This window comes from Chenopodium album, chromosome 15 (genome assembly GCF_948465745.1).
Source record: "Chenopodium album chromosome 15, dcCheAlbu1.1, whole genome shotgun sequence".
NCBI lineage: Eukaryota > Viridiplantae > Streptophyta > Magnoliopsida > Caryophyllales > Amaranthaceae > Chenopodium > Chenopodium album.
Window position 1 is genome coordinate 8152149 of NC_137848.1, and position 24798 is coordinate 8176946.

The 24798-nt window shown below is 34.5% G+C and overlaps 5 protein-coding genes across 7 annotated transcripts; 3 read left to right on the forward strand and 2 right to left on the reverse strand.

Moving 5' to 3' along the window:
• Positions 1 to 2290: 2290 nt before the first annotated feature.
• LOC145582860 (uncharacterized) lies at positions 2291 to 4971 on the forward strand. The gene is made up of 4 exons (XM_081639887.1): positions 2291 to 2784; positions 3450 to 3693; positions 4155 to 4248; positions 4390 to 4971. The coding sequence occupies exons 1-4, from the start codon at positions 2363 to 2365 to the stop codon at positions 4656 to 4658; spliced, it is 1029 nt and encodes a 342-aa protein (XP_081496013.1). The 5' UTR covers positions 2291 to 2362; the 3' UTR covers positions 4659 to 4971.
• Positions 4972 to 5233: 262 nt separating this feature from the next.
• On the reverse strand, positions 5234 to 9452 carry LOC145582862 (uncharacterized). Of its 2 annotated transcripts, none has more exons than XM_081639889.1 (10): positions 9406 to 9452; positions 9165 to 9229; positions 9007 to 9065; positions 8853 to 8916; positions 7856 to 7892; positions 6682 to 6914; positions 6524 to 6587; positions 6103 to 6194; positions 5734 to 6018; positions 5234 to 5555 (listed from the first exon to the last, which is right to left on the reverse strand). In XM_081639889.1, exons 2-10 carry the CDS (start codon positions 9198 to 9200, stop codon positions 5403 to 5405), a joined length of 1023 nt encoding a protein of 340 aa, XP_081496015.1. In that variant the 5' UTR covers positions 9201 to 9229; positions 9406 to 9452; the 3' UTR covers positions 5234 to 5402. The 2 variants fall into 2 exon arrangements, with proteins under 2 accessions (XP_081496015.1, XP_081496014.1); XM_081639888.1 differs by having other exon boundaries at positions 9321 to 9433.
• Positions 9453 to 12403: 2951 nt separating this feature from the next.
• Positions 12404 to 15494, forward strand: LOC145581778 (uncharacterized). Its single transcript, XM_081638806.1, has 5 exons — positions 12404 to 12503; positions 12603 to 12651; positions 13171 to 13356; positions 13491 to 13530; positions 15050 to 15494. Exons 2-5 carry the CDS (start codon positions 12649 to 12651, stop codon positions 15133 to 15135), a joined length of 315 nt encoding a protein of 104 aa, XP_081494932.1. The 5' UTR covers positions 12404 to 12503; positions 12603 to 12648; the 3' UTR covers positions 15136 to 15494.
• A 316-nt stretch (positions 15495 to 15810) lies between these two features.
• Positions 15811 to 19968, reverse strand: LOC145581779 (uncharacterized). Of its 2 annotated transcripts, none has more exons than XM_081638808.1 (5): positions 19598 to 19968; positions 18701 to 18833; positions 17674 to 17900; positions 16862 to 17119; positions 15811 to 16353 (listed from the first exon to the last, which is right to left on the reverse strand). In XM_081638808.1, exons 1-5 carry the CDS (start codon positions 19853 to 19855, stop codon positions 16036 to 16038), a joined length of 1194 nt encoding a protein of 397 aa, XP_081494934.1. In that variant the 5' UTR covers positions 19856 to 19968; the 3' UTR covers positions 15811 to 16035. The 2 variants fall into 2 exon arrangements, with proteins under 2 accessions (XP_081494934.1, XP_081494933.1); XM_081638807.1 differs by having other exon boundaries at positions 18701 to 18842; positions 19598 to 19963.
• A 1960-nt stretch (positions 19969 to 21928) lies between these two features.
• Positions 21929 to 23979, forward strand: LOC145581780 (hexose carrier protein HEX6-like). The gene is made up of 3 exons (XM_081638810.1): positions 21929 to 22223; positions 22379 to 22701; positions 22783 to 23979. Exons 1-3 carry the CDS (start codon positions 22088 to 22090, stop codon positions 23857 to 23859), a joined length of 1536 nt encoding a protein of 511 aa, XP_081494936.1. The 5' UTR covers positions 21929 to 22087; the 3' UTR covers positions 23860 to 23979.
• Positions 23980 to 24798: the final 819 nt, after the last annotated feature.

Below are 24798 nucleotides of genomic sequence, written 5' to 3' on the forward strand. Positions count from 1 at the left end.
GATTCGGGTCGGGTCGAGAAGCTTTTTTAGGGATGGTTCGGATACTTGAGTTCATGACTTCATGGAATGAAATCATTAGTAGTGTGGGCTTTTGAGTGTGGTGTCATGACCCATGTCCCATATCCTTTATTAGGGATGGCAATTCTAAATGGATATCCGCAAACCCGATCCACCCGATATAAATAAATGGACGAAAATCCGCATTAAATGGATGAAGGGCGGGTGACGGATGAAGCGGGTGACGGATCGGGTCGGATTCGGGTGGGGCTCCGTTTCATCCGTCACCCGATCCGTCATCCGTTTATCACCCGATCCGCAGCCCATCCGTATTTATATAAATTTTTTTTTTCCAATTTTCATATATACTACACTATGTATGTACTGTATATTTCTAAAAAAATAAATATTTCTAAAAATTCTTTAATTTTATTTTACAAAATATAAAACCTCCCTCAATTCCCAATTATGTAGTACAGAAATAAGTTCATGATTCCGTTCAAAAAAAAAAGTAAGTTCATGATTATTATTTTATTATTATTATTGCTATAATTTGGAATAAAAATTTAATTAATGGTTTACTTTTTAAGTTTAAAATTGGCTAAAAGTGTTTTTTTATAATAACATATTAGATTTTATAGTTAGAGTAGGATTATAATTATCATCCGCTAAGCATCCGATCCACCCGTTTCATCCGCGGATGACGGATGGATCGGATACGGGTGATGGGTTTTGCGGGTGACGGGTGGATCGGGTGGAGCGGATGGTTAATTCGGGTGGATGCGGGTGGAGCTCCATCCGACCCGAATCCGATCCGTTGCCATTCCTATCCTTTATAGAGTCAGAGCCTGTTCAATTCAATTTAAATTCAGTTCAGCTACAAGCATACAATCAGTTCAGTTTAGTTCCTAATTTCATCCTCTCACTTCAATTCAGTTCAGCCCTAATCAGTTCAGTTCACTTCAATTCAATTCAGCCCTAATCAGTTCACTTCAGTAAATCAGAACAGACCTTCAATGTGATCGTATGAACAGTAGGCAATGATCATAGATTCATAGCTAGGGAGATGCCCATGGTACTAATTAAAATGCCAAGTACCATCTTCCCCTTAGCTTCAAGTTAAAATCTTTACTGAACTTGGGGGTTCTCGTTTTTGGATCCAATCCTGGTGAGGTCAATTTTTAAAGGTGGGGTTTACAAATGTCCTTTCAGATTGTGTTAAGAGGTTTTGGATACATCCGGAATCTTCTAAAACTTTCTAAAGCAATCTTGTATGTACTCCAAGGGCTAGATATGTGTAGACACTCCGAAAACTTGTACTTAAGAGTTATACATTAAAATTGTATAGAATATTCTAGAGAGGTTAGCTTCTAGGATCCTCCATTTAAAGAGGTTAGAATAATTTATTTATTTATTTTTTTTTTTTTAAGAAGAGGTTAGAATAATTTAAAAAGGAAGTTTATAGGCATACTTGGGAGCCCTATAAATAGAGAGCTTCCCCTCACATTTACATCATCCAAACACTTTGTAAACACTTTTTATCAAGCAATAAAAGCTCTCTTATTCAACTTACTCATTTGTGTTAGGAAGTTAATGGGTCAACGTGCAAAGGAATAGGGGATTAGTTAGCATGTGACAATTGGCTCAAGTTTGGGTTTGACATTTCTTTATATTCCTAGATGGGAAATCTCTCAAGTTTACTTCCTTCATCTTTTAAACGTTACACTTTAATTGCCACATAATTATAAGTGAAGTTAATATATCATTGAAATTGTAGAATGTAGGAAGAAAATTAATAAAGAAATATTAATGGGTTTAAGTGGAGATCAGAAATAACTTTAATTGTTTAATTATTTTGATATTAATACATCTTAGGTATATTTGACGATAATTAATCGATGGGCGTTGATTTTGCTTCATTTAAAATAGGGAGAAAACTACTAGATTTTTTACATAAGAAAGTTATAAATAAATAAATAGGAAAAAAAATAAAATTAAAAAACAATACGTTCGAAAACTTACTTGTAGCATTCTAAAAAGCAAAAAAAAAAAATTACTCCTAACGTGATATACAAATGAGCATGCCGAATCTTTAACGAGCCAAGCTTGAACAAGAATTTTAAAAGATCAATATTAAACACTAAAATTATTTCCAAATTCACACAATCACACCCACTAGTATAGTTAGTATCTACTAAAATAGGCGTTAATAAAAGGTACACGTGTGATAAATTGATAATACAAGACAAATATAATTAAAAAAATAAAATAAAAATAGTGACAGAAGATAAAATCCAAATATAAATTCATCCATATCCCACTTTTTTCTTCTTCCCAAACAAGGTCAGGAATACTGAGAAAACTAATGAGGAAATCCTTCGGCGGAGGATACGGTGGCGGTGGTAACGGCGGCGATATGTTAAAAAGAGTCGTAAGAACCAAGCTTAAGAATTTCCAGGAATCTCTACCTTCACCAAATTCTTCTAGCACCAAAAATTCTTCATCTTCTTCAACAAAATGTAAAAATTCATCACCCAAACATGCCCTTTCAATCTCCTCCACAAACCCAAATAGTATTAATGGACACCCATTTTCTCTCCCTTCACCTTGGCCTCTTTATCCTAATGATGTGATTAATAATGGTGTTAGTGTTAATGAAAATGATGATGATAATGGGGTTACTGAGGTTGATAGTGAATGGGAATGTTTGGAGAATTATTATGATCCTGTTTTTGGTGTTGTTCCTTCTTCTAATGAAGTTCAAAATGCCCTATTCTCCCTTCAACGGTAAGTTTACTTTTTATTCCATATTATGTTTGTTGTGATCTTGTGACGCTATTGGAACACCGGGTGTATAATGTACGTTTATAATATACAGTGGAGGATTTGTTATATTCTATTAATTTATACAAGTTATGTGCTCTGCAGTTTTTCAACAGTCGATCGGACTAATTCTTTAATGTTGTCGTATTAATTTAATCCTAGTGCGTTTGAGGATGAATGTCAAATTCTAAAGCGCGATAGAAACTAACTAATTTTGTTTAGTTGTTTAATGGATGAAGTTGAATTGCAATCAATTGCCCATATTATATTGTCATGATTTTTGGAATCTTGTTACTAGAAACTAACTAATTTAAATTAGGTCCACATAAACCATAATTCTACCTCCAAAATAACATTTTATGTTTATAAATTTCATGCCGTCCGTAGTAAATGGCTTAAATAAGGAAAGTTTAAGTCTTCCGCTTTGTTTTGTGCTGGTTTTGACTTTTGAGCAACCTAACATCCTAGATAATGAGGATTAAGGTGCTAGTATTGTGTTTTCATTTGCATAATTTTTCTTACTGTTTCAAGCTTTTTTCGTATTTTTGCTCCCTTAGCTTAGTTTTCAGCTATTTTTAGTGCCCATAATTAGTTTCCAAAGTGCTTTACCTCTGGCTGCTCTGCTGTAGAGTCTTTCATCCACTCTCACGCTCGCAATCTGCCACCGAAGAAATGTCTCATGATGTAGACATAGACATGGATGATCAAACGAAGAGTTCCTCCGATACATTGCAAAGAACATCCTCAAAGGGTTCAGAGACAGATTGGATCGAGCCGTCAATGCTTCCATATGATAGGAAATTGACACAATCTCCTGGATGGGGGAGGGTGCATGATGCTTTCCATCTCTTGCAATCTGAGCCTAGTGTTCAGGTAATTTTGAGTATAGTTTTTGTAGAGCATATATGGTTTAAGCCCTTGTGATATTGCATTAGATTAAACCAACTAATTACACCGATTATATGAAGGTTCACTTTGTAGTCTTGTTTATGGAAAATGAAATAAGCAGTTCAGTAAAGAAATTCAGGTCATTCCTAGGCTTCCAGCTCTTTACTACTGGTATGCTCACTTGGAGTAGTGATAAAAGATATAGGAAGTGTTGTTTGGCTGATTCGGAGTAATGAATTTTATGACATTCAATTTGTAACCAACCTCATTAGGATACACGACAATTATGGTAAAATAGAGGAACTATATAAGAAATCTTTCTCACATATTAACCAAGTAACCAAATTCTTAAAAGTATGTTTTCTTCTAAAAAAACTCTTAAAGTATTAGTTCTTCAGGTTACATGATTTTTATATTGTTATTGTGAAAGAGTTATTACATCGCAGAGAATGGTGGTATCGTTGTCATCTGATAAAGCGGTTTGGGATGCTGTTCTGAACAATGAAGCTGTGCGAGAGATCAGATATTCTTATCGTGATGGTTAGTGTGCTTCTCTACTCATATGACTGATTAATGTAATTGTATTTGCATTATACGAGTATTTTTCAACATGTTCAGTGTTTTGTGAAGTTTTCTGCTGTCTCAAAATTTTCTTTCAAGTTTTTTATGGTATATGTGCAGCTTCTGAATCGACTCCTCCGAGCTCTGTGGAGAAATCTGACTCCTCTAGAGAAAACTTTAAAATATTCAAGTGGATGTTTGAAAATGTGAAGATGAAATTGTTGGAAGTCCTAGAGAATATTTCACACTTTTTGGGCGAATTATTTAAACCTCTCGATTGTGAAATAGAAGGAGAGTCTTATGCTTTCACAGAGAAGCTCAAGTCGACATTCTTGATCACGATTGTAGTCTTGTTGATAGTGGTAGTTGCTCGCGGACACATGGCTTGATCAATCAACATTCGTCGACATTAATTAACATGTTTTTCTTCATATTTAGTATTCGACTTTTTATGGTTAAAAACCTCTTATGTTTATGGTAAATTTTTATTCTAATATCGGTACCACATATACGTTGATGATGTACATTGACAGGTAAATTTACAGCAACAACAAAGTACCAACACGGCAACACCAATAGCGTAGGGGTGAAAATGATCTAGTATAGATAGCTAGTCAGTTAGCTTATCTTAATTCAATTGTATATCACACTATCACTTGAATAATTCAATTGCGATTGCAAGTACGGGTAGTTCTATCGATCCTTGTGTTTTCTTACCACTTGTTTAGTGATTTTGTCATTTTGATTAGTTTCTGGTAGACATGTTAAACCGTTAGTTAATGAATTAATCTAACAGTAATACTAGTTTTTCTAGTAACCAGGGAGTTTTCTCGCAAGGGGAATTGAAAACTCTATTCAAAGGTGTAGAAATTACTTCCATGACCAAAATGCAATCATAGGCCTATAGGGCTATAGATGTTATGCATTTTCAGGAGCTAGATTAGTTAGGCAATTAACATATATGTTTTCTGAGCAATCAGAAGCTTTTGTAGCATACTAGCATTAGAAGTTTCATACAAGTATTAATCAAGAATTTGAACTCGTACATACAGTTGATCTTTGAGATCTCATACTTACAAGGGGTACTAGATACATGTAATGGTGGTGTTTGTAAACATCAAATGCTTTCCAGTCTAGCTGAGGTCAATAACGCTATTCAAGAGGTACTCAGCATCAAGGCAAACAATGGCTCGCTTGTCAAGGTTGCCAATTGAACAACATTCCTTCTCTTTGGGATTGAATGCCACTACATCTTCAGCAAAAGAACAATCTGATCCAGGTGACACCTACACAAATTGCAGGAGGCGTACAAATTACACATTAGTACCATTTTTATTAGCAGTAAAGGAAGAAGAAATCATATTGATATCATTCTGAGACAAGCTAACGAGAGGAGATACTGCAATGAAGAAATTATTAGTTATTACTCTGTTTATAGTGGCAATGATAGCTCAAATAACTTACATCATACAGGGTTTCTCCAAGTTTAAGTTTGACAGCTCCGCTCTTGTAAACAAGCAACTTCCCCATCAGTCCTGCAGGCAATTCTTCCAAACTGCAGCTTTGCTGTGAAATACCTGCTGTACTAGATCCCTTTGCCCCCATGTTCGTTGTCATTGGACCCTTTTGACCTCCTCCCAAACTGTCTTCAATTTCTTTCCCCTTAGCAGTAGCAGATCGTTTAACTACAGGAAGAGATGGAGGAAGTTGGAAAAACAGCAACCGTTCTTGACCTGTCTCTCCTGGGTTCTGTGAAGTATCACAATTCATAAGGACATATAAAACACACAAGCATCAGAATATTTGCTATTATTTCCATTTAAGAATACTCACCAGAAATCCAAGTTCTGAGGCAGAACTTATTGAATTCTCATCATAATTTGACTTCATTGCAGCTTCCCCAAACTCGGCTTCATCAAGAATGACTAAAAGGAATAACCAAAAGATATCAACCTCAGAGCAATAAAAAGTTTCAACTCCAAGGAAAATAAGCGATATAAATGTATGCTACTAGGGACTTTTTAGTTGCATTGTTAAAGTCTTTGTGTTCACAGGTTCGAAATTCTCACAGGATGGTTTGTGCTTGATATCTATGTCTTCGATTTCTTTACTGACCTGGATCTGCTATTTGATAATCCATGGACTTTCAAAAATATAATTTGCTCTTAGAGTCTTATCTTGTTAGCATATGACTTGCTTCAGTGTGAAGACTAAAACAACACTTGATTCATAGCTTTCAAAGGCCAAAGCATACCTGGATCACCAGAGTATGGCCTCCTCCATGGAAGTGTGGTAGGATAGTAAGTAGTAGTGTAGTTCTGCAGTTGATGACAAAACACATATTGTCAGCTTAAGTGTAATAAGTCAAGGGTAAGAGAGAAAATGACAAATTAAAGCTTTCATAATTCATACCCAAGGCTCGTTGTACTCTTTGGTTTTAAGAACTTGATCATCTCCTGAACTCTTTTTTGTCACACTTGGTCCAACTGCAGGTAGAGATGAAACAGGGTGCTTGGTGCTGTCATCCAAGTCCATAAGATCCGATTTTTGGCTGTGTTTGAGACCTTCATCTTGAAGAACATCAGATCCCCTTGTGGTGATAGATCTCTTTGCTCCTCCATGAATAAAGGTGGGTTGCATTTGAGCTACAAGTATAAAATCCAACGTAAGTCACTGATCTTGACCCAATATCAGTAGCAGTAGCTAGACAAGAAAGCTGATGTGGCATTGGCAGCCAGGTACAAGGCCGTTTTCTAGTTTTCGTTATGGAAGAAGCCAAAGCACCATTACAACAAACTAATAGAAAATAATCTTAAATTTCAGCCAAATAGATGTCATAGCAAACTCTATCTAGACAGAAATGTCATACGAGTAGCAACCATTAGTGGCAAGTCCAACAAAGAAGAGATCATGGAAAGAAGGTAAGGACTACAGTGAAAATTAGAACGCATGGTAGTCAAGAGAAGCTTTTGATCTGTTATATCATAGGTCTCTTGTATATCCGATGATAAGCCAAAACACACACACACACACACATACTAATGTAACTCTATTTGCACAAAATATGTGCCCCATTTGAGTGAATGTGTGATGCGCCTAACTTTTCCTCATGAGTCATGCTTCAGCATTGGTATTTCTTAGCACCTCAACTCCATGGCAAACAATATACCTCATATTTCAATTTAAATTGTGGAATAGCTTTTAGGTTTAACCATAGGTTCATAAATCAAAACCCTCAGTTTATAAATATGTGATAGTAACTTGCCAAGGTGAAAGGTGCCACACTACGGAACCTTGTGAAGGCAGTGGCTTCAATTCTTTAAGTATATAATGAATGTCCATATTTAGTTTATCTATGTATAGCAAAACATGTTGGTTATAGAGTTTCTTCCACTAAAGAGAGTTCGGGGAAATACTCTAGCTTCACTATAAGGCAATCAACAAGAGACACCAAACAAGTGGAACAACATTACAAATTGATGTTACTGCTAACTGCTAAAAACATTATTAGTATACTTAATCGCACATTTGCACCACAGTCCACACAAAGTATTTGTTCAATTGCTCATACGATAAAGAAACTCACCTTTGTTCTCGGCTTTAGATCGTTGTCGAGACTTGCCCTGAAATACACAAAAGGGGGAAGTTGTAATTTACACCCCTCTATTAGGGCCCAAAAAAAAAAAACAACATTTTCATATCAACCTAGTCCTGGATCGCGTTAGCTTTCTTAATCAGTCATCACAAACCTAAATGCGGTTTAAAATAAAACTAAGAAGGAATCAAAAGTGAATATATTAATCTCATAAATTGACACAATAATTGAATCAACTAGCATGACGTGGCAAATAATAGTACACCCATTGTGGTATGTATTTACGTGGTGATTCTTTTTTTTATTAATAATTAATAATAGTACACCCATTGTTTTTTTTTTTTTTTTATAAATATTTTTGTCATAATAAAAAAAAAGTAATAGGAATAGGAATAAAGTTAGTACATTTTTTTTTGTAATACTACCTCCAAATTATATTATTTGCAACGATTAGACATCTTTCCGCTCTAATTTATGTCAAATCATTGCAAATAATATGAAACGGAGGTAGTAGTTAGAATGTCTTTGATTTGCAATAAAAAATTATGTGTCTCACTACATATACTAATGTAGTATTCACTCGATTTCATAATTATTGATACAAATTTAAAAAAAAAAACAAATAGTATTATATTATGTACGTAGTATGTATTGGGTCAAAACTACATCATCAATAAATGGGTTAACTTTAACTATGCCGAATGTTTTATTATTTATATAAATTTTACTTTATAAATTGTCATTAATGGAATTTATTTTTATATTTATTGTTTGAGATAACTCTTCACACTCGTATTATAAAGTTTTTTTAATCATCATCCATACTTTTAGTCGGTTCATATTTTTATTTTTTAATAATTTGCTATTTCAACTGTGCATCGCACGGGTACTGTACTAATAATACACGATTTTGTTATGCATTAATAAACATAAGTATACAGTATTACTCACTAATACAGTAATTAAACAAGTAATCTCGATCACTTACTCGTTCATCAAAACGCTGAAGCAATATCTTCGCTTCCGTATCATCATTTCCATCAGAAATTTCTCTGCAAATTATTCCATCAAACAGATTAAGTAATCTTTAAATCAAATTAAACAAGAAAATGAAATAAAATTTAAGTTGAAATTTCTTTTACTTAGTAGTAGTAGATTTTCTAGTCTTTCGTTGCGATGGAGCTTTTGGAGCGAATCTGTGCTGTAAACATCAAAGATAAAACTGGAATTTAATCAAAAAAACAAAGAAAAAAAGAATGAAAATTGAAATTGAAAACCAGAAAAATGCTTAAATACTAACCTTTCGAGGGGAAGGAGAAGGTTTATCTGAATCCATTGAAAATTAAACGGAGCAATTACGGAAATCTGCGAAATTCGGAAAATGTAAGATTTAGGGAAGAACAAACATAGGAATTTCCGGTGTGAATTCATCGGAAAACTGAAATTGATCGGGAACCTGAAAATTTTCCGGTGAGAATTGATCGGAAGAAAGGAAATTAGGGTTCCAGGGAAAAAAAAAAAATTAGGGTTGAGAATCGAACCTGCGATCTTCGCAAAATTGAAAATGCGGTTTACCACTGAATCAATTTGCGAACTTATGTAAAAATAATGAATGAAATTAATATATATTTCTACACGTAGGAGGGTTAAAAATAGTTAAATGAAGCATTTATTTTACAGTTATTCTGGAATACTCCTAAGTTATCACTTAATTCACCAATATAATTCTTCAAAATTTTCAAATTCTTCTTATATTCATAAGTTTCACAAAAACATTATCAAATGGCCTTACTAAGATTAATTGCGCCACGTGACAGTCTTTGATAAGTTTATTTTTTAAAAAAATTTAATTAATTAATTATAAAAACTTTTTTTGAAAAAAAAAAATTCACCACCCCTTAGGCAAGCCGCCCATCCTGCCCCCCATCGGCGCCCAAACCCCTCCATGGTTAGGCTGTCGGCTGGTGGTGGCCGGGTGGGTTTATTTTTGATAATTTTTTGAACTTTTTTTTTAAAAAATTTAATTAAATAACTTTAAATAAGGTTTTTTTTTTAAAAAAAACTTAAATATGAACTAATTGGTGTTGCCATATGGCATAATTAATCTTAATGAATAACGAAGTTAACGACATTAGTCATGGCATTTGGTGGCATTTAATTTTCATAAAACTTATATGGTGAATTTGAAATTTTAAATGGGTATATGGTAAATTGAGTGATAACTCAAGCATATATGATGAAAAACCTTTTATTTTATTGGAACATATTATAAAACATAATATTTTGAATAATTATGTTATAACTAATAACCATATTTTTATACCTATAAAGTTTGAACATAAGCAATTAATAGAATTATAGAAGAAAGGTTAACTAATTTAAAGGAGTGAATTTTGAGAACAAATAAAATTTTGAAACGTATGGCAATAAAAGATTACAAAAGACGGTAAATTTCTAAATTTATAATCAAAAAACTCCTATGCTTTCACACGGAAATTCAATTCGACATTTTGTTCATTGTTGTAATCTTGTTGATAGTGGTAGATGCACGTGGACAGAGGGCTTGATCAATCACCATTCGTTCACATTAATTAATATGCCTATTCTTTATATTTAGTTTTTGACTTTTTATTACGGTGAAATTAAAAAACTTTTTTCTGGTAACAATGTCTATTAATCTTGGTTTTTCGAATATTCATCATGAAACCTTTCAGATATATTGTAAATCATATGACTTTTGCATCAATTGTTCATTACTTTTGGCATTGATAATGCTTATGGTAACTTGTTGATTTAGTATCTATACCACGTATATGGTAAAAATTTCAAAGTTGAACATAATCATTAACAAAGTTGTACAAAAAATTTGATATACTTGTTCATTTACTAGAGGCCGCGTATTGATTTTGGTGGTATATTCAATTCTTGCGAGTAATATTCTTATCTTATTATGAAATTTTTTTTGTGATTTTGTTTATTTACACATTGCAAACTTGTTCATGAATTAAAAGTAAGCTTTCATGGTTAACAACATGGTTTTGCCTAAATTTTGGTGTCTTAGTGTCAACATCAAGCTTCATTGTCTATTATATAAGCAATTAAAATCTTGCAGTATCATTATTGTGTTGTAAAAAATAGATTGTTCAAGTTAGCCTACACGGAAATGACTAAGAAGGCTAGCCGTAAATGTCACCAACATTCGACCCAAAATTAAAAGTTCAATTGTTCTATTTGTGCACCCTGTTATGTGCTGACTATTTCCCTTAGTCTTTTGCACACGGTCTACTAGAATCACTACTAACTCCAATTAAAGTTTCCTGAACTATTAAGTAGAAAACTACTTAAGAGAGAGGTTTCTTAAAGAATTCTTTGTATTAATACTTGAGAGAGTTTACAATTGTATGTATGATACAAAAATGAGGGAAAAGTCCCTATTTATAATCTTCCTTGCATACAACCTACTTTTTGTCTAGAATGTTCTTAAATTCTTAAATGAAGGGTTCTACATACACATGTTCCAGAGACTTCTACACTGTTATAAGTACATCCTTCTTATTTACAAGATTTTAAAAAACTCTATGCAATTATAGCTCTTAGAATATGTACAAGATTGCCCTAAAGAGTTATAGAAGTTTCCGGATGTTTATCAAACCTCTTTGTCTAATTTGGACGTTTTTGGGCCCCACATTGAAAAACCGATTTTGCCATGATATTCATTGGACCCAAAAATGGCGGAGCTCCAAGGTTAGACCCATTTGGACTCCATTTGGGCCTTCAAATAAATCATTATTGTGTTATTGTCGATGTGATGTTCACAATATTACCCTGTGCTAAATAAAGCGATATAGAGGGAAGTTGCTGTTGGCACCCATGTTCCATGGCCCCGATTGTTGCCTAACGCCCATAGGCCACATTGACTAGGGGTGAAAGTTCGGTTTGAGGTGTGGTTTATAGCTCAAACTGAAACCAAACCACAATAATTCGGTTTTGGGATTTTTTAAACCACATTGCACCATATTATTATTGAAACCGAAACAAACCACACCGTTTTAAATTCGGTTTTTCGAAAAAAAAAAAACGAAGCACACCGAACTTTTTCATCCCCTTTCTTTTTGCTCCATATAATGGGTCATTCACTCTAACATTGCCCAAATTGATTGGCATTCTAGTACACAAGGAAACACAAGTTTTATTATTTTTTGGCTTTATATATGTAGGGTAGAAATTATTTAGTATTGGGCTAGGCTATAATTTAGATATGACCCATAATTAGGTTTGGATTTCGGTTTTTCAAATTTTAAAACTGAAACTAAACCATATTAATTCAATTTTGAGATTCCTCAAACCGCACCGAACCATATTAGAAAAAAAAAAAAAAAATCACACCACATTTCTAATTCGGCTTAGTTCGGTTTTAGACCACATTAGTTTCACCCCAAATATTACCTCTAAAAGTGTGGGGAATTGAGTCGTGACAACCCGGAGACCTAACTCAAATTTTTAATAAAAATAAAAAATAAATAAATAAAAAGGTGAATAAAAAAAAAAAAAAAGAAAAAAAGAAAAAAGTAGACGAATACAAATTCTGGACTTCGGAGTTGGAGGAGTTGTTGCTAACTCTTCAAGTCTACAGTTGCCTGTAAGTTGTTCTTCCATTAACCATCTTAACCAACATCGTTAATCATCTAATTTATCTTAATCATCCTTGATTCTATGTTTAATGTCTTTGAGTTCTTAGGAATTTGAAAGCAACTATCTTTTCACACCTCGTCTCTCTGTACAATATGGTAAGCAATTTTTATCTAATCTTTCTTATATATAACTTCAAATTTTGTTTTTTTTCTTATTTATTATCTCGTCAATTTCGATGATTTCATGCAAAGATACATGATTTATTCACTTTAGATAAGAGTTGATTGATAGGAGTAGTTGAGAGGCTGAATTTTGGTTTTTTTTAGGTTATTTGGTTTTGATGATTGTAATTGATGTGCTTGGAATTGTGCTAGATCATGATAATGCGAATTCTGTGTGATTTATGATTGAAATTGCCTTTGGAGCTCGATTGATTGACAGTTTTATTAAATTATGGTTAAAATTAACATAAAAAACTGAAACTTTTCATTGTTTTGGTGTTGGATTGGAGTATATCTGTCTAATTGAGTTACCTTTATGAGAATCTTTGTTTGTTAATTGTGGTGTTGTGGAAATAAAAGCGTCCTGATGTCGAATGATCGATGAAGTTTCGATTTGTAAATAGTTTTACATGAGTTAGTTGAGTGATTGAAGCTGAATTGATTTGTATTTAGGCCATGTACATTCGAGTTAAGCGTAGTAAGACAACCTACTTCATTCAGTGTGATCCTACTGAAAAAATCCTGGAGATAAAGCAGAAAATTCATGGGCTTATTGAACAGCCTGTTGATAACCAGCGGTTGATTCTTGTAGAATCGGGGGAAGTTCTTGAGGATTCAAAGACTTTAGCAGAACAAAAGGTAGGTGAATCCGTGAATATGATCAACTCGTGAACTTGGAAACTGGTTTTGTTGTCAATATACTCTTGTTAGTTTTGAGGTTTAAAATAAGCTTTTTGTCTCTTGAAATTTGAATGAATTTCTTTTCTTTGTAGGTGGAAAATGATGCTGTGGTGGCATTAACCTTGAGAAAAGGTGCTCTTCTAACTCTTGTCTGGACTCCTTGTTTTTGTTCTTTTTTCAGTGTGATCTTCAATGTGTGTATTTTGTTTTTGTGTCTGAAAAGAATCATATCTAGGACTTGACTATTTTTTATGAAATTAATGTATATTCCTGCAAAGTGACCAAAGAATTCAGGGAGTCAGATGGCTAAAGTTAATGTAGTATTATAGTGATAGGTATAGGCGGCACAATAAGGGTAGAAACATACACTTCGAGGGTGCTAGCCAAGAAGTTCACTTGTGGGGTTGGGGATAATTGTAATGTAAGCATGTGTCTAACCAGTCTATATTCTAAACTAGTGAAATGGCTCTTTAGAAATCATCGATGCATCCCTCTTTCCCCCATTATATTCACCTTTGTTATAGGCTTATAGCCCACTGAGGAACATCTAGGACATTTACATCAGTTAGATAACCTTGATATGATGTTAAAGGTCAATTTATAGATTGAAGGGGTGATTAGGGAGAAGGAATACTTATCGACATTCCACACATGCAGTTTGGATTTGTAAATAGGTTGGCCATAAGTCCTTAAAAGTTCAAACATAGTATACAAGGCTCGAATCAAAAACAGGGTCTGAATAAAGGCATTAAAATGTAAGCAGCAGCTGGAACAATTATCTTCACTATTTAACGAGACCATGCTAGAAACCAGAAAGAATGAAAAAAAGGGTAATAATAATCAATAAGGGCTTAAGTAAGGGGTGTTGGATGGTTGGAGCCATGGAGGCGATGCTAGTGTTTGGTAGCAGCGGAGTAACTGTTTTATTACCCCCATTGACAGTAATTTAGGAAATTTTGTTAACTACCAATTAAAGTACGTGTTTTGAAAACAATTACCTATTAATTTTTTTTTTTTAAAAGAACTACCACAAACTTGTAAAAATGTTGTAGTATCACTACCAATCTAACAATTTTGGCTAGAATCTTCGGCATTTGAGTCTCACTTTTTACCTTTAAGAAGGGTAATTTAGTCAATTTAAATGGTGATTTTATAAGGTAAAGGTAAAAAGTGGATCATACATGCCGAATATTCTAATTTGAATTATTAGAGTGATAGTGCTATTTAAAACTTTTTACAACTTTGTGATAGTTCTTTTAAAATAAAATTTTAATAGGTAGTTGTTTCCAAAACATGCGCTTTAATTGGTAGTTCTTGACAAAATTTCCAGTAAATTATAAATCTAGGAGGGGAAAAAGGAACCCAATATCCCATTTGAAGGTAATCTATTACCCTTAATTTGTCTGTTTTACATTGTGCTTTATCTCCAATAGTAGTTCTAATAAAAGAAAAGGGTTGTTCCTTAAGGTAAACTCCTTTTAGCCTCCCCCCCCCTCTCCACCCTAACTAATACAACAACAAAAAGGTGTGAAGCAAAGCAAGAATGAACAGAAGGGGTGTAAAGTGTAAACCCTCTTTTTAAGATGTATTCTATCAGTTATAGGTTGGTTTGTATCTAATGTTTTGCGTGCTTTTTTCTCTTTGTGTCTAGATGATAATGAATTTGAAGATGTCAACATCGTAAAGCCAAACGATTTCTACCAATCTCGTGATTCAGATGGTGGTTCCAATTGGTAAATTAAGGTTTAAGTATAGCTTAGTTTGTTATGGTGGCAATTGGGAGGCAATGAGCAGTGATGGATGAAAGATAATTGGTCTTGGGCTTTCAGTACCTGTTTGCAGGCTGAAACGTATGGTGTTCGGAAACTAAGAAGAGTAGTAGCTACAAGAATTCAAATTCATGTGTGCTGATGACATGTCAGAACTGCATGAACTTTGTCAAGTTAGTTGTTCTTGTTAAAGAAAGGCTACTTGAAGTCTTATAATTTGTATGTTCTAGAAGATGTTGCTGGACTTTTACTATTCACCAGTCTTGTTGTAAATTTGCTGATTGCCCCATTCTATGAGTTATTCTAGTGCACATTTTTTTTGCTAAATGAAGTTGTAAACTTAGGCTGTCTACAGCAAGTCAGCAATGCTGATAGCAGCTGTCAATTCAATTTACAATATGGTTAAGCTACAAGTTTCCGGCCATAAAGAATTTGTACTACAGTGCAACATCCTAAGTAAAAACCTATATAACGGAAGCAACTAATGGATGATAAACCTTATATTGAAAAGTAGATTGGTCAAATAGGATTATAGTACGTAGTAATAGTTTCTTTTCTTATTCAAGATCTGTTAAAATTAAGGGCCTGTTTGTTATTATTTTTTTTTTCCAAAATTAAAAACCAAAAACCAAAAAGATGCCAATGATACCAAACAAACATTTATTTATTATTGACAAGTGAAGGTTTAGACCTCACAGGAAAAATTAATGTTTGCTCGCTTACACAACATGAAATATGATGAAACCTCATTCTAGTAGTAACATAGACAAAAGATCCTTGTGTAATTACACAGAACCCGTTACTCACCCTAAAACTACCTTGAACACGATACATAAGCGACAAACACGGTTTTTTTAATAGTAAGACCTCATAGTGAAGCATCTGGTATCAACACAACTGATCCAGTTGTTTGTCGGTTCTCAAGTGCTGTTTGAGCGTCAGCTGCTTGTGACAGTAGAAACTTATGATTAACACGAACCCGTAAAAGACCTGAAGCAACATTTGCAAATAACTCTCCAGCAGCTTCTAGAAGCTCATCCCGAGTTATGGTGTAATGCGTAAGGGTGGGTCTCGTTAAGAAGAGGGATTTTGCTGCAATCGCTGACAATGGAACAGGATCAGGTGAGCCTGAAGACTGACCAAACAGAACCATGTATCCTCGGAGTTTCAAGCATTCCAGTGATCCCTGAAAACAAAACAATTTCAGTATACATGGTTCAGCATATGGATGTTTTTATTTATTAAAAAAAAAAAAATTATTTAGATTAAGCAGAAAAAGCATCTTAATGGAACTACAGTATATAGGAAGGTATGGAAAGCAGCAACAAAATCACAAGGGAATATAAGCTAATTACTTCATATATTCTAAACAACCCCAACATGCAAATAAGCTCATAAGTTGGTTCCTTCGTTTGAGAATTCAGAAAGCTTGGAATAAACATCAAAAATACACAAGTCTAGGAGGGTCCAGGTAGAAGCGCAACCCTGGTTTGATTTATGGTGGATAAGGGTTCATTTTTGTTGAATGTAGTTAGAAACATGGCAACGATAACACCTTTTTTTTTTTCTGGAGGGAAGAGGGGGGTGGGAGTAAAACCTAAAAAGGTAATTTGAAGTTCCTTCTCTTAAGGTAAATCGTGAAGATCTCATAAATTCAATATGGGTGCCAAATTTCTCACAATGGTGGACATTACCTGAAAAGTGTCTTTTCCAACAGAATCATAGACAACTTCTACCCCTTGGCCAGCTGTTATATCTTTAACACGAGACACAAAATCTTCTTCCTTGTAGATTATCACATGGTGACAACCATCTTCTCTAGCTTGAGCTGCTTTCTCTTCTGTTGAGACAGTGCCAATGACGGTAGCACCAAGGGCATTTGCCCATTGGCATAACAGAGATCCTACCCCTCCCGCAGCCGCATGTACAAGAACAGTATGCCCAGCTTCAACCTATGATTTCATAAGTTGGAAGAATAGACAATATTATATATATAACAACCATTTCCTCTGATCATTCTTAAATTTGGATCTAAATAATGCAAAAATCAAGAAAAATCTCTTCTTAAAAATATACTTGTGGTACTATTTGTGCCTTCAATAGAAATACACTACGATGATACTTGCTACACATGTTCTCTACAGTAGAGAACTAGAGGTGTAGATTTCATGAGTGATTCATGAGGTAAATGTTCTCATATACAAGCTACTTATGACTTACTTTGTATAAAACAAGTAAAAAGAGAATTCAGAGCATTGCTTTTGCCAACGATAACTGACATGAGTGGTGTGCTAATTGCTAATAACTGTCATCAGAATAAGTGTTGAATAGCATGATTAGACATATAAAACTAGGTCATTATCATGGGCGAGCAGAACTTCAATTACAAATACACACCAGAAATAAGGGAAGAGTATGAGAACCAAGTCCTAGTCAGAATTTCATTCAGAGATGGTAAATTTACGATTTAACAGGCCTATAGTCAATAATCACATAGAGTGTGTACCTTGAAGCTGCTACGGACTAAATATTGAGCTGTCAATCCCTTGAGCATGATAGATGCTGCAGTGATTGGATCAACAGAAGGCGGAACAGGGACAGCTCTGTCAGCAGGAAGGATCTGCTCCTCTGCATATGAACCCATTGGACTACCAGCATAAGCAACAAGATCACCCACCTTTCTGCCAGTTAATCCAGGACCTACAGCTACCACCTCTCCAACTGCTTCCATTCCTAGTAATCCCCCAAACAGAAAGAAAACAAAAAAAGGGCTTAACGGAGAGGTAATTCAGTCGCAAGAAATGCAGTCATGAAAACATACTTTCGGACAAATGTCATATCTAAGCAACATGAAACATTTGAGAACTCCATGTAACCGCCCTAACTACCGATATGCTTACATATTCACATGCCCATCAACACACAATAAATGATAAGATTAAGTCAAATAACATTTTTTAATCCCCCCCCCCCCCCCCCCAAAAAAAAAAACAAAAAAAAATGTAAATATAACAGGTTAGTGGATAGCATTATGGACCAAAAGAATATTCAAATTGCAGAATGGAGACCATGGGGCTCTGCACAGCCCAGTATAAAGCATACTGGAGCCTTTGGAGACTAAATTAGTGTTCCTGTTGAGTCATAAGACTCATAACTAAGCAAGATATGATACCTAAAGGACTCTTTTTCACCATGATTCTCATTGGAACATTCAAATGAACAGACAAAACATTCCATAAAGAAAAAAAAAAAATCACACCATTGAAAATTTGAGGTTTGCATGCATATCAGTTGGTATCTTGAAAGAATTGCAGAGAAGCTGCTTCCTCAAATCTCAAGGCATACATCACTTTACTGGAATGAAATTTGTTATCATAACTAAATAAGCAACAATAAGATCAAGCAATATATCTGCACCATTGATGGGGTGGTTCAAATGGACAGTCCTTCCCAAGAGTCCAGAACCGGAAAAAACCAGAAGAGGGGGTCAGACAAACTAAAATTGCAGAGATGATCAAAAGTAATAGGCAAACCTGGAGTATAGGGCATTGTTGGACTCTTATAAACTCCCTTGCGGAAGTAAATATCAATAAAATTAAGCCCAATTGCTTTATTTTTCACGTGGATTTCACCCTCCTTTGGTTCTCCTACTTCTACATCCTCCCACTTCAATACCTACCAGCATTAGCATCATCAAGTCAAGTTCAGCCAATAAATTCAGCATCAAATATACATACATATAAACCAAAAAAAAAAAAAAAATACAAATATAACATTTTCAGCTTCTTAATTAGCATACAAGCAAAATTAAAACTAAGATTCACAATCTCCCTGTCATATTCAACAAGAAAATTTCACAAGTAAATCCATCAACTGTATATAAGAGCATGATCATCTGCAAAGGTGACGAAATTTCAGTGATCAACCACTGCCTCCACATGAAGAATTGGAGAAGTATAGCATTCTTGGAAACTCTCTCAATTGAAGAGTAGATATTTTATAAATAAGTCATGTGAATTATATTCACAAATAAAGTTCATAATCTTAAGAACACAGGTGCATATGCATAAAATTTAAGGGAGAGAAAGAAAAGGGAATTATATTTTCAACACAAATTGTAAAATTTGTCAGAATTACTCACTGACCCATATCTTGATATCTGTAAATGTAAATTTTCGAATTTCAACCAAAAAAAAAAGAAAAAAAAAAATCAATAACTTGGAGTTGGGGCAAATTAACGAACAGGTAGAGTGCATTTGCATAGCACAAAAAGAAAGATCAATAATTTGTCATCAAAATGCAAACTTTCGGAATTTCATCAAAATATAAGCTCAAGTTTGAACCATCAATAATTAATAATTAGCTCATTTGGGCATAATATCAAACAGGTAGAGTACACATATAAATTATTAAGAGAATAGAAAATGAACCTCTGGACCGCCAAATTCATGAACCCTAATTGCTTTCACCACTGTTTTTTCGGTTGAATTTGAACAAGCTCTAACTTTGTTCAATTTGATTGGATTTATAATGGTAATTGATCGGAATAAGTTTTTATTTGAGGGAAATGAAGAAAATGGTAGAAACCCAGTTTTATACTTGTGTAAGATTAAGGATGATCTAGAATTCGATAATGATGGATTATGATGATGGTGATTTGATACTAATCCTAGCCTTAAACACCCCATTTATTTGGTTAACTTGTATTTTCTTGTTAATCATATGTTTTGGGTTCTTAATGGACCATACACTCGTTTAGTTATCTTGACTTCATTGAGTCTTTTTTATTTCTAACTTAAGTCTACTTGTTTCAGTATTTTCTTTTTATAATTAATATTTTTTGGTTGATAATATAGTTTAGTTTAGCAATCCACTTAGGCCCCGTTCTCTTCACCTTATTTTTGTTGAAATGAAATTATTTTTACTGAAACAAAATTATATTTGTTGAACTTAAATTATTTTTACTGAACTTAAATTAATTTTACTGAACTGAAATTATTTTTGCTGAACTGAAATTATTTTTACTGATTTTCTATTATAATTCTTCTTTAAGAAAACTGAATTTTACTAAACAGAACTTATTTTTACTGAACTGAAATTATTTTTACTGAACAGAAATTAATTTTACTGAACTGAACTTATTTTTACTGAACTGAAATTATTTTTACTTGATATTATTTTTTTAAGGTGAAGAGAACAAGGCCTTAGTGGGGATATTAAATACCGCTAACAAAAATGATCAAAATCGCCGATATTTAGTATGAATGGACAACCATGCCATTAGTAATTCACCACTATCTTCCTTCTTGCCACCAATCACTAACACCTTGACACCACCACCCTGATCGGCGACAACCACCACCACCACTGTGGCCGGCAACCCACCACATCCCTCTCAATGACGACCCACCATCTTCTCTCGTCGAGGGGAAGGTGGTGGTTTTTTTAATTCCGACAATCGCGGTAACCGGAGCCCAAAACCGGTTACCAACTCCAAAACCGGTTACCGTTTTTGGGCTCCGGTTACCTGGCACGATAACCTATTTTAGGCTTCAGTTATTGGACATGGTTACCGATTTTAGGCTCCAGTGACTGTGGTAATCGTTTACCATGCACAGTATCATACCCGGTAATTGATTTTGGGATCCAGTTACTGCGATTGCCGAAAATAAATAAATAAATAAATAAAAAAACACCTTCCCACCGGCAAGGGAAGGTGGTGAGTTCTCATTGAGGGGGATGTGGTGAGTCGTCAGTCAGGGTAGTGATGGTTGATGCCGATTGGAAGGGGTGGTGGGTCGCCGGGGAAGATAAGGGGTGGTGAAATAGTAAGGGTATGATTGTCCACTCACACCAAATATTGGCGGTGGTGATCATTTTGGATGAAGGTGTTTAGCAATCCACTTAGTTTATCTACCAAGGCCAGTTCTCATTTCACTTGCTCTGTTTTGATTAAAAGCATTTAGACTGATTGGTTTAATGGGTAGGTAATACGGAGTATGCATATGAGATTTACAGACTTCGTTGTGAGTCTTTTTTAACTTGGAAATTTATCTTCATATGTCCTAGTAGGCTAGTAGTGTACATTGAATTAAATTATCAGGCTTTGTATGACAATTTTCGTGTATGTACTTATGAGTTATGACACTAAATTGCTCATTTGTGTCAGTTGGAAACTTAGGTATTAAGTATAACCTTACAAACAACCTAGCATTTAAGGTCGATGATGATCGGTATAACCTAGTATTTAAGGTATACCGATCATCATCGACCTTAAATCAATCCCGTTTTCTTCGTTTCCTACCTCGTTCATATAAGCAATGACAAGAGTAATAATTATGTTAAGTCCAGAAGATGATTAATGGCAATGTGGCATAGTTTGTGATAATATGTTGCATGTGATACCTACGAATCGAGTTAGATTATAATTTTTAGAAATCATGTAGTAATACAAGCTCGTTACATGACAAAAAATTAAGTAAAGGATTACATTTATATAACTTGTACATTTGCTATACTAACTACGGAGTAACTAATAATAAGTTAGACAGATATCTACATCACGTATTGAAATATAGACACATAAATACATAATCTTATAGCACTTCAAGTCAATGGTCAACATTAGCTTCATAATCTTGACAGCAAAATATGAGATGCTTAAACTTCTTTGAATCTTCTCAAATTCATGATATGACCATAAAATATATACTTGAATGATGTTTAAGACTATGACAATGATATTGATAGCATACTAGCAATGCTACTAGAGTTCTAGTCAAGGAAGTCTGCGGCAAGCACAATGTAATAATAACGTAACCTCACAAACAACCTACTACAACATGAACAACATCTACTGATCATCTTTAACCTTGATTCAATCATCGCTGTCCTCGGCCTTGGCCTTGTTCATACAAGTGATGGCAGGTGGTGTAGCAATTATAACTCGGGGCGGAGGTGATAATTATAATGGCAAGGTGACATGGTTTGTTATAATATCTTGCATGATGGCTGCTATGGGAGGAGTACTTTTCGGCTATGACATTGGAATTTCAGGTTTTTCTTTTTTACAACTTTTGATTTCCATGTTACATACTTGTCAATTTTCATCTCAATTTTTCAAGCATATATTATAAGGTGGTTAATTAATCTTGGCTTTATGTTATTGCTTAGAAAATTAATGAGCTATATAATGTGTATCGAATTTGAAGGTGGAGTAACATCAATGGAGCCATTTCTAAAAAAATTCTTCCCAAGTGTGTATGAAAATATGAAGGAAGACACCAAAATTAGCAACTATTGCAAATTCAACAGTGAATTGTTGACTTCATTCACCTCATCTCTTTATGTTGCTGGCCTTGTTGCATCCTTCTTTGCTTCAACCATCACCAAAGTATACGGCCGCAAGCCATCCATTCTAATAGCGGGTTTAGCATTTCTTGCTGGCTCTGCTGTTGGTGGTGCTGCTATCAATATATACATGCTTATACTCGGCCGCCTATTGCTTGGCGTTGGAGTTGGTTTTGCCAACCAGGTATGTATGAATGTATGATTATGACTGAGTTATGATTCTTGAAGATGAGTTATTTTATAACATCTATACTTTTTGGTACAGTCTGCTCCACTATACCTGTCAGAAATGGCACCACCAAAGTACAGAGGAGCATTTAACAACGGCTTCCAACTTAGTGTTGGCATTGGGGGCTTGACAGCAAACTTGATCAACGTTGGTACCGAGAAAATCAAAGGCGGGTGGGGATGGCGAGTCTCCCTAGCCACGGCTGTGGCTCCTGCTATAATCTTAACTTTAGGGGCACTCCTGCTGCCTGAAACACCAAACAGTTTGATCCAAAGAAGCAAGAACTCTGAGGCTTCTACTGATCCTAATGATCTTTTGCATAAAGCAAAGCTCACATTGCAAAGTGTACGAGGTACAACTGATGTTGAGGCAGAACTCAATGATCTTATACACGCGAGCAGCACAATTCCTGAAACAAAACATGGCAGTTCATTCAGCCAAATCCTGCAACGCAAATACAGGCCACAACTCATAATGTCAATAGCTATACCATTTTTTCAACAGGTGACAGGAATCAATGTAATCGCATTTTATGCTCCCTTACTATTTCGTACTTTAGGCCTAGGAGAAAGTGCATCACTTCTCTCTGCAGTCATGACAGGGGCTGTAGGAACAGCCTCAACTTTCATATCAATGCTAATTGTCGACAAATTTGGAAGACGAGCTTTGTTCATCTTCGGAGGAGTTCAGATGTTCATCTGTCAGATTGCTATAGGGACTATTATGGCAACACACCTAGGAGATCATGGTGGGATTAGCAAAGAATACGCTTATTTGGTATTGGTGCTAATTTGCATTTATGTAGCTGGTTTCGGGTGGTCTTGGGGGCCATTAGGATGGTTAGTCCCTAGCGAAATTTTCCAGCTTGAAATAAGATCTGCAGGACAGAGTATTACAGTAGCAATTAATTTTATCTTCACTTTTATCATAGCTCAAACATTTTTAGCTATGCTTTGTTGTTTTAAAGCTGGGATTTTCTTCTTTTTTGGTGGGTGGGTTTTGGTTATGACTGGGTTTGTATACTTGTTTTTGCCAGAAACCAAGGGTATCCCTCTTGAGAAGATGGATCATATTTGGAGGGATCATTGGTTTTGGGGTAAAATTGTTGGTTAAATTTACTTGCAAAATACAAAAACAAACTAGATAGAAGAGAATGGTTACAAATAATACTTGTACGAATTGTCATTTCGGTAAAGACCGTATATTATATGGGATTTGTGAGTTCTGATGATAGATATTATGCATTAAATTGAATTACATAATCGAACTACTCAATAACTATCATTTTTTTTTTTTTATTTTTTTTTTTTATGGCATGTGTTTGAAGAATCTTAAGAATATATATATATATATATATATATATATATATATATATATATTGAAGGTCTAAAAAGATGTAATTTTACAATTATATAAACATGAAAAACAATAAGCAAGCAATGTTAGCCAAACTAGTGAACTTTTTTGAAGGTCTGCAGACTCCAAGTCAGTAAGCTCCTCTAATCCCTCAAATGGCACTTTGTTGCAATGCAACCTTGAATGGATATTGGACAAGGATCGCACAGAACAAGAGCAACTACAAAAGTCCTCAGCAGTTTCTTCCGAACCCCTCCCCTTGTTGTCCCACCCTTGAAGTCAGGATTTCACGATGCTGAAAAGCCTCAATATCCACATGCCATAATTTATAGGACTGGGACTGAGTTTATTTAAACTTGATATCGTGTGGTACTTTGGTGTACCCAAGTCCGCGTTTCTGTATAATGACAGTCAAACAGAATATAATGAGTCTTAAGTGCACATCTACATGAGTACACAGACAACAGAAATCAGAGCGTGTCAAAAGACAAATTAAGAGAGTTTTTTTTCCAGACAAGACAAGTTCAAACAAAATAAGATCAATAATGTACACGATCAAAGTCTATTTGATTTCTCTTCTCTTTTTACAATCAACTATGCAAAATGCATAATACAAGAAATGTTAATCCTTCAGGGTCTGTAAAAGACAATTACAAAATCAAATCTTGAAATCCTGAGAGCAGTAGTTTAACCTGG

What these genes read in the sequence shown, in the direction of transcription:
- LOC145581780 (XM_081638810.1), top strand. Translation starts at nt 22,088, where the DNA reads ATGGCAGGTGGTGTAGCAATTATAACTCGGGGCGGAGGTGATAATTAT. An exon ending in CTATGACATTGGAATTTCAG is followed by an intron (nt 22,224 to 22,378) that starts GTTTTTCTTTTT and finishes TCGAATTTGAAG; the next exon opens with GTGGAGTAACATCAATGGAG. An exon ending in GAGTTGGTTTTGCCAACCAG is followed by an intron (nt 22,702 to 22,782) that starts GTATGTATGAAT and finishes TTTTTGGTACAG; the next exon opens with TCTGCTCCACTATACCTGTC.
- LOC145582860 (XM_081639887.1), top strand. Translation starts at nt 2,363, where the DNA reads ATGAGGAAATCCTTCGGCGGAGGATACGGTGGCGGTGGTAACGGCGGC. An exon ending in GCCCTATTCTCCCTTCAACG is followed by an intron (nt 2,785 to 3,449) that starts GTAAGTTTACTT and finishes GCTCTGCTGTAG; the next exon opens with AGTCTTTCATCCACTCTCAC. An exon ending in AATCTGAGCCTAGTGTTCAG is followed by an intron (nt 3,694 to 4,154) that starts GTAATTTTGAGT and finishes ATTACATCGCAG; the next exon opens with AGAATGGTGGTATCGTTGTC.
- LOC145582862 (XM_081639889.1), bottom strand. Translation starts at nt 9,200, where the DNA reads ATGGATTCAGATAAACCTTCTCCTTCCCCTCGAAAG. An exon ending in AGAAAATCTACTACTACTAA is followed by an intron (nt 8,917 to 9,006) that starts GTAAAAGAAATT and finishes AATAATTTGCAG; the next exon opens with AGAAATTTCTGATGGAAATG. An exon ending in TTGGAGAAACCCTGTATGAT is followed by an intron (nt 5,556 to 5,733) that starts GTAAGTTATTTG and finishes CAATTTGTGTAG; the next exon opens with GTGTCACCTGGATCAGATTG.
- LOC145581778 (XM_081638806.1), top strand. An exon ending in AGACTTTAGCAGAACAAAAG is followed by an intron (nt 13,357 to 13,490) that starts GTAGGTGAATCC and finishes TTTTCTTTGTAG; the next exon opens with GTGGAAAATGATGCTGTGGT. An exon ending in GGCATTAACCTTGAGAAAAG is followed by an intron (nt 13,531 to 15,049) that starts GTGCTCTTCTAA and finishes CTTTGTGTCTAG; the next exon opens with ATGATAATGAATTTGAAGAT.
- LOC145581779 (XM_081638807.1), bottom strand. Translation starts at nt 19,855, where the DNA reads ATGGGGTGTTTAAGGCTAGGATTAGTATCAAATCACCATCATCATAAT. An exon ending in ATGAATTTGGCGGTCCAGAG is followed by an intron (nt 18,843 to 19,597) that starts GTTCATTTTCTA and finishes TAATGCTGGTAG; the next exon opens with GTATTGAAGTGGGAGGATGT. An exon ending in AACAATGCCCTATACTCCAG is followed by an intron (nt 17,901 to 18,700) that starts GTTTGCCTATTA and finishes GGGGATTACTAG; the next exon opens with GAATGGAAGCAGTTGGAGAG.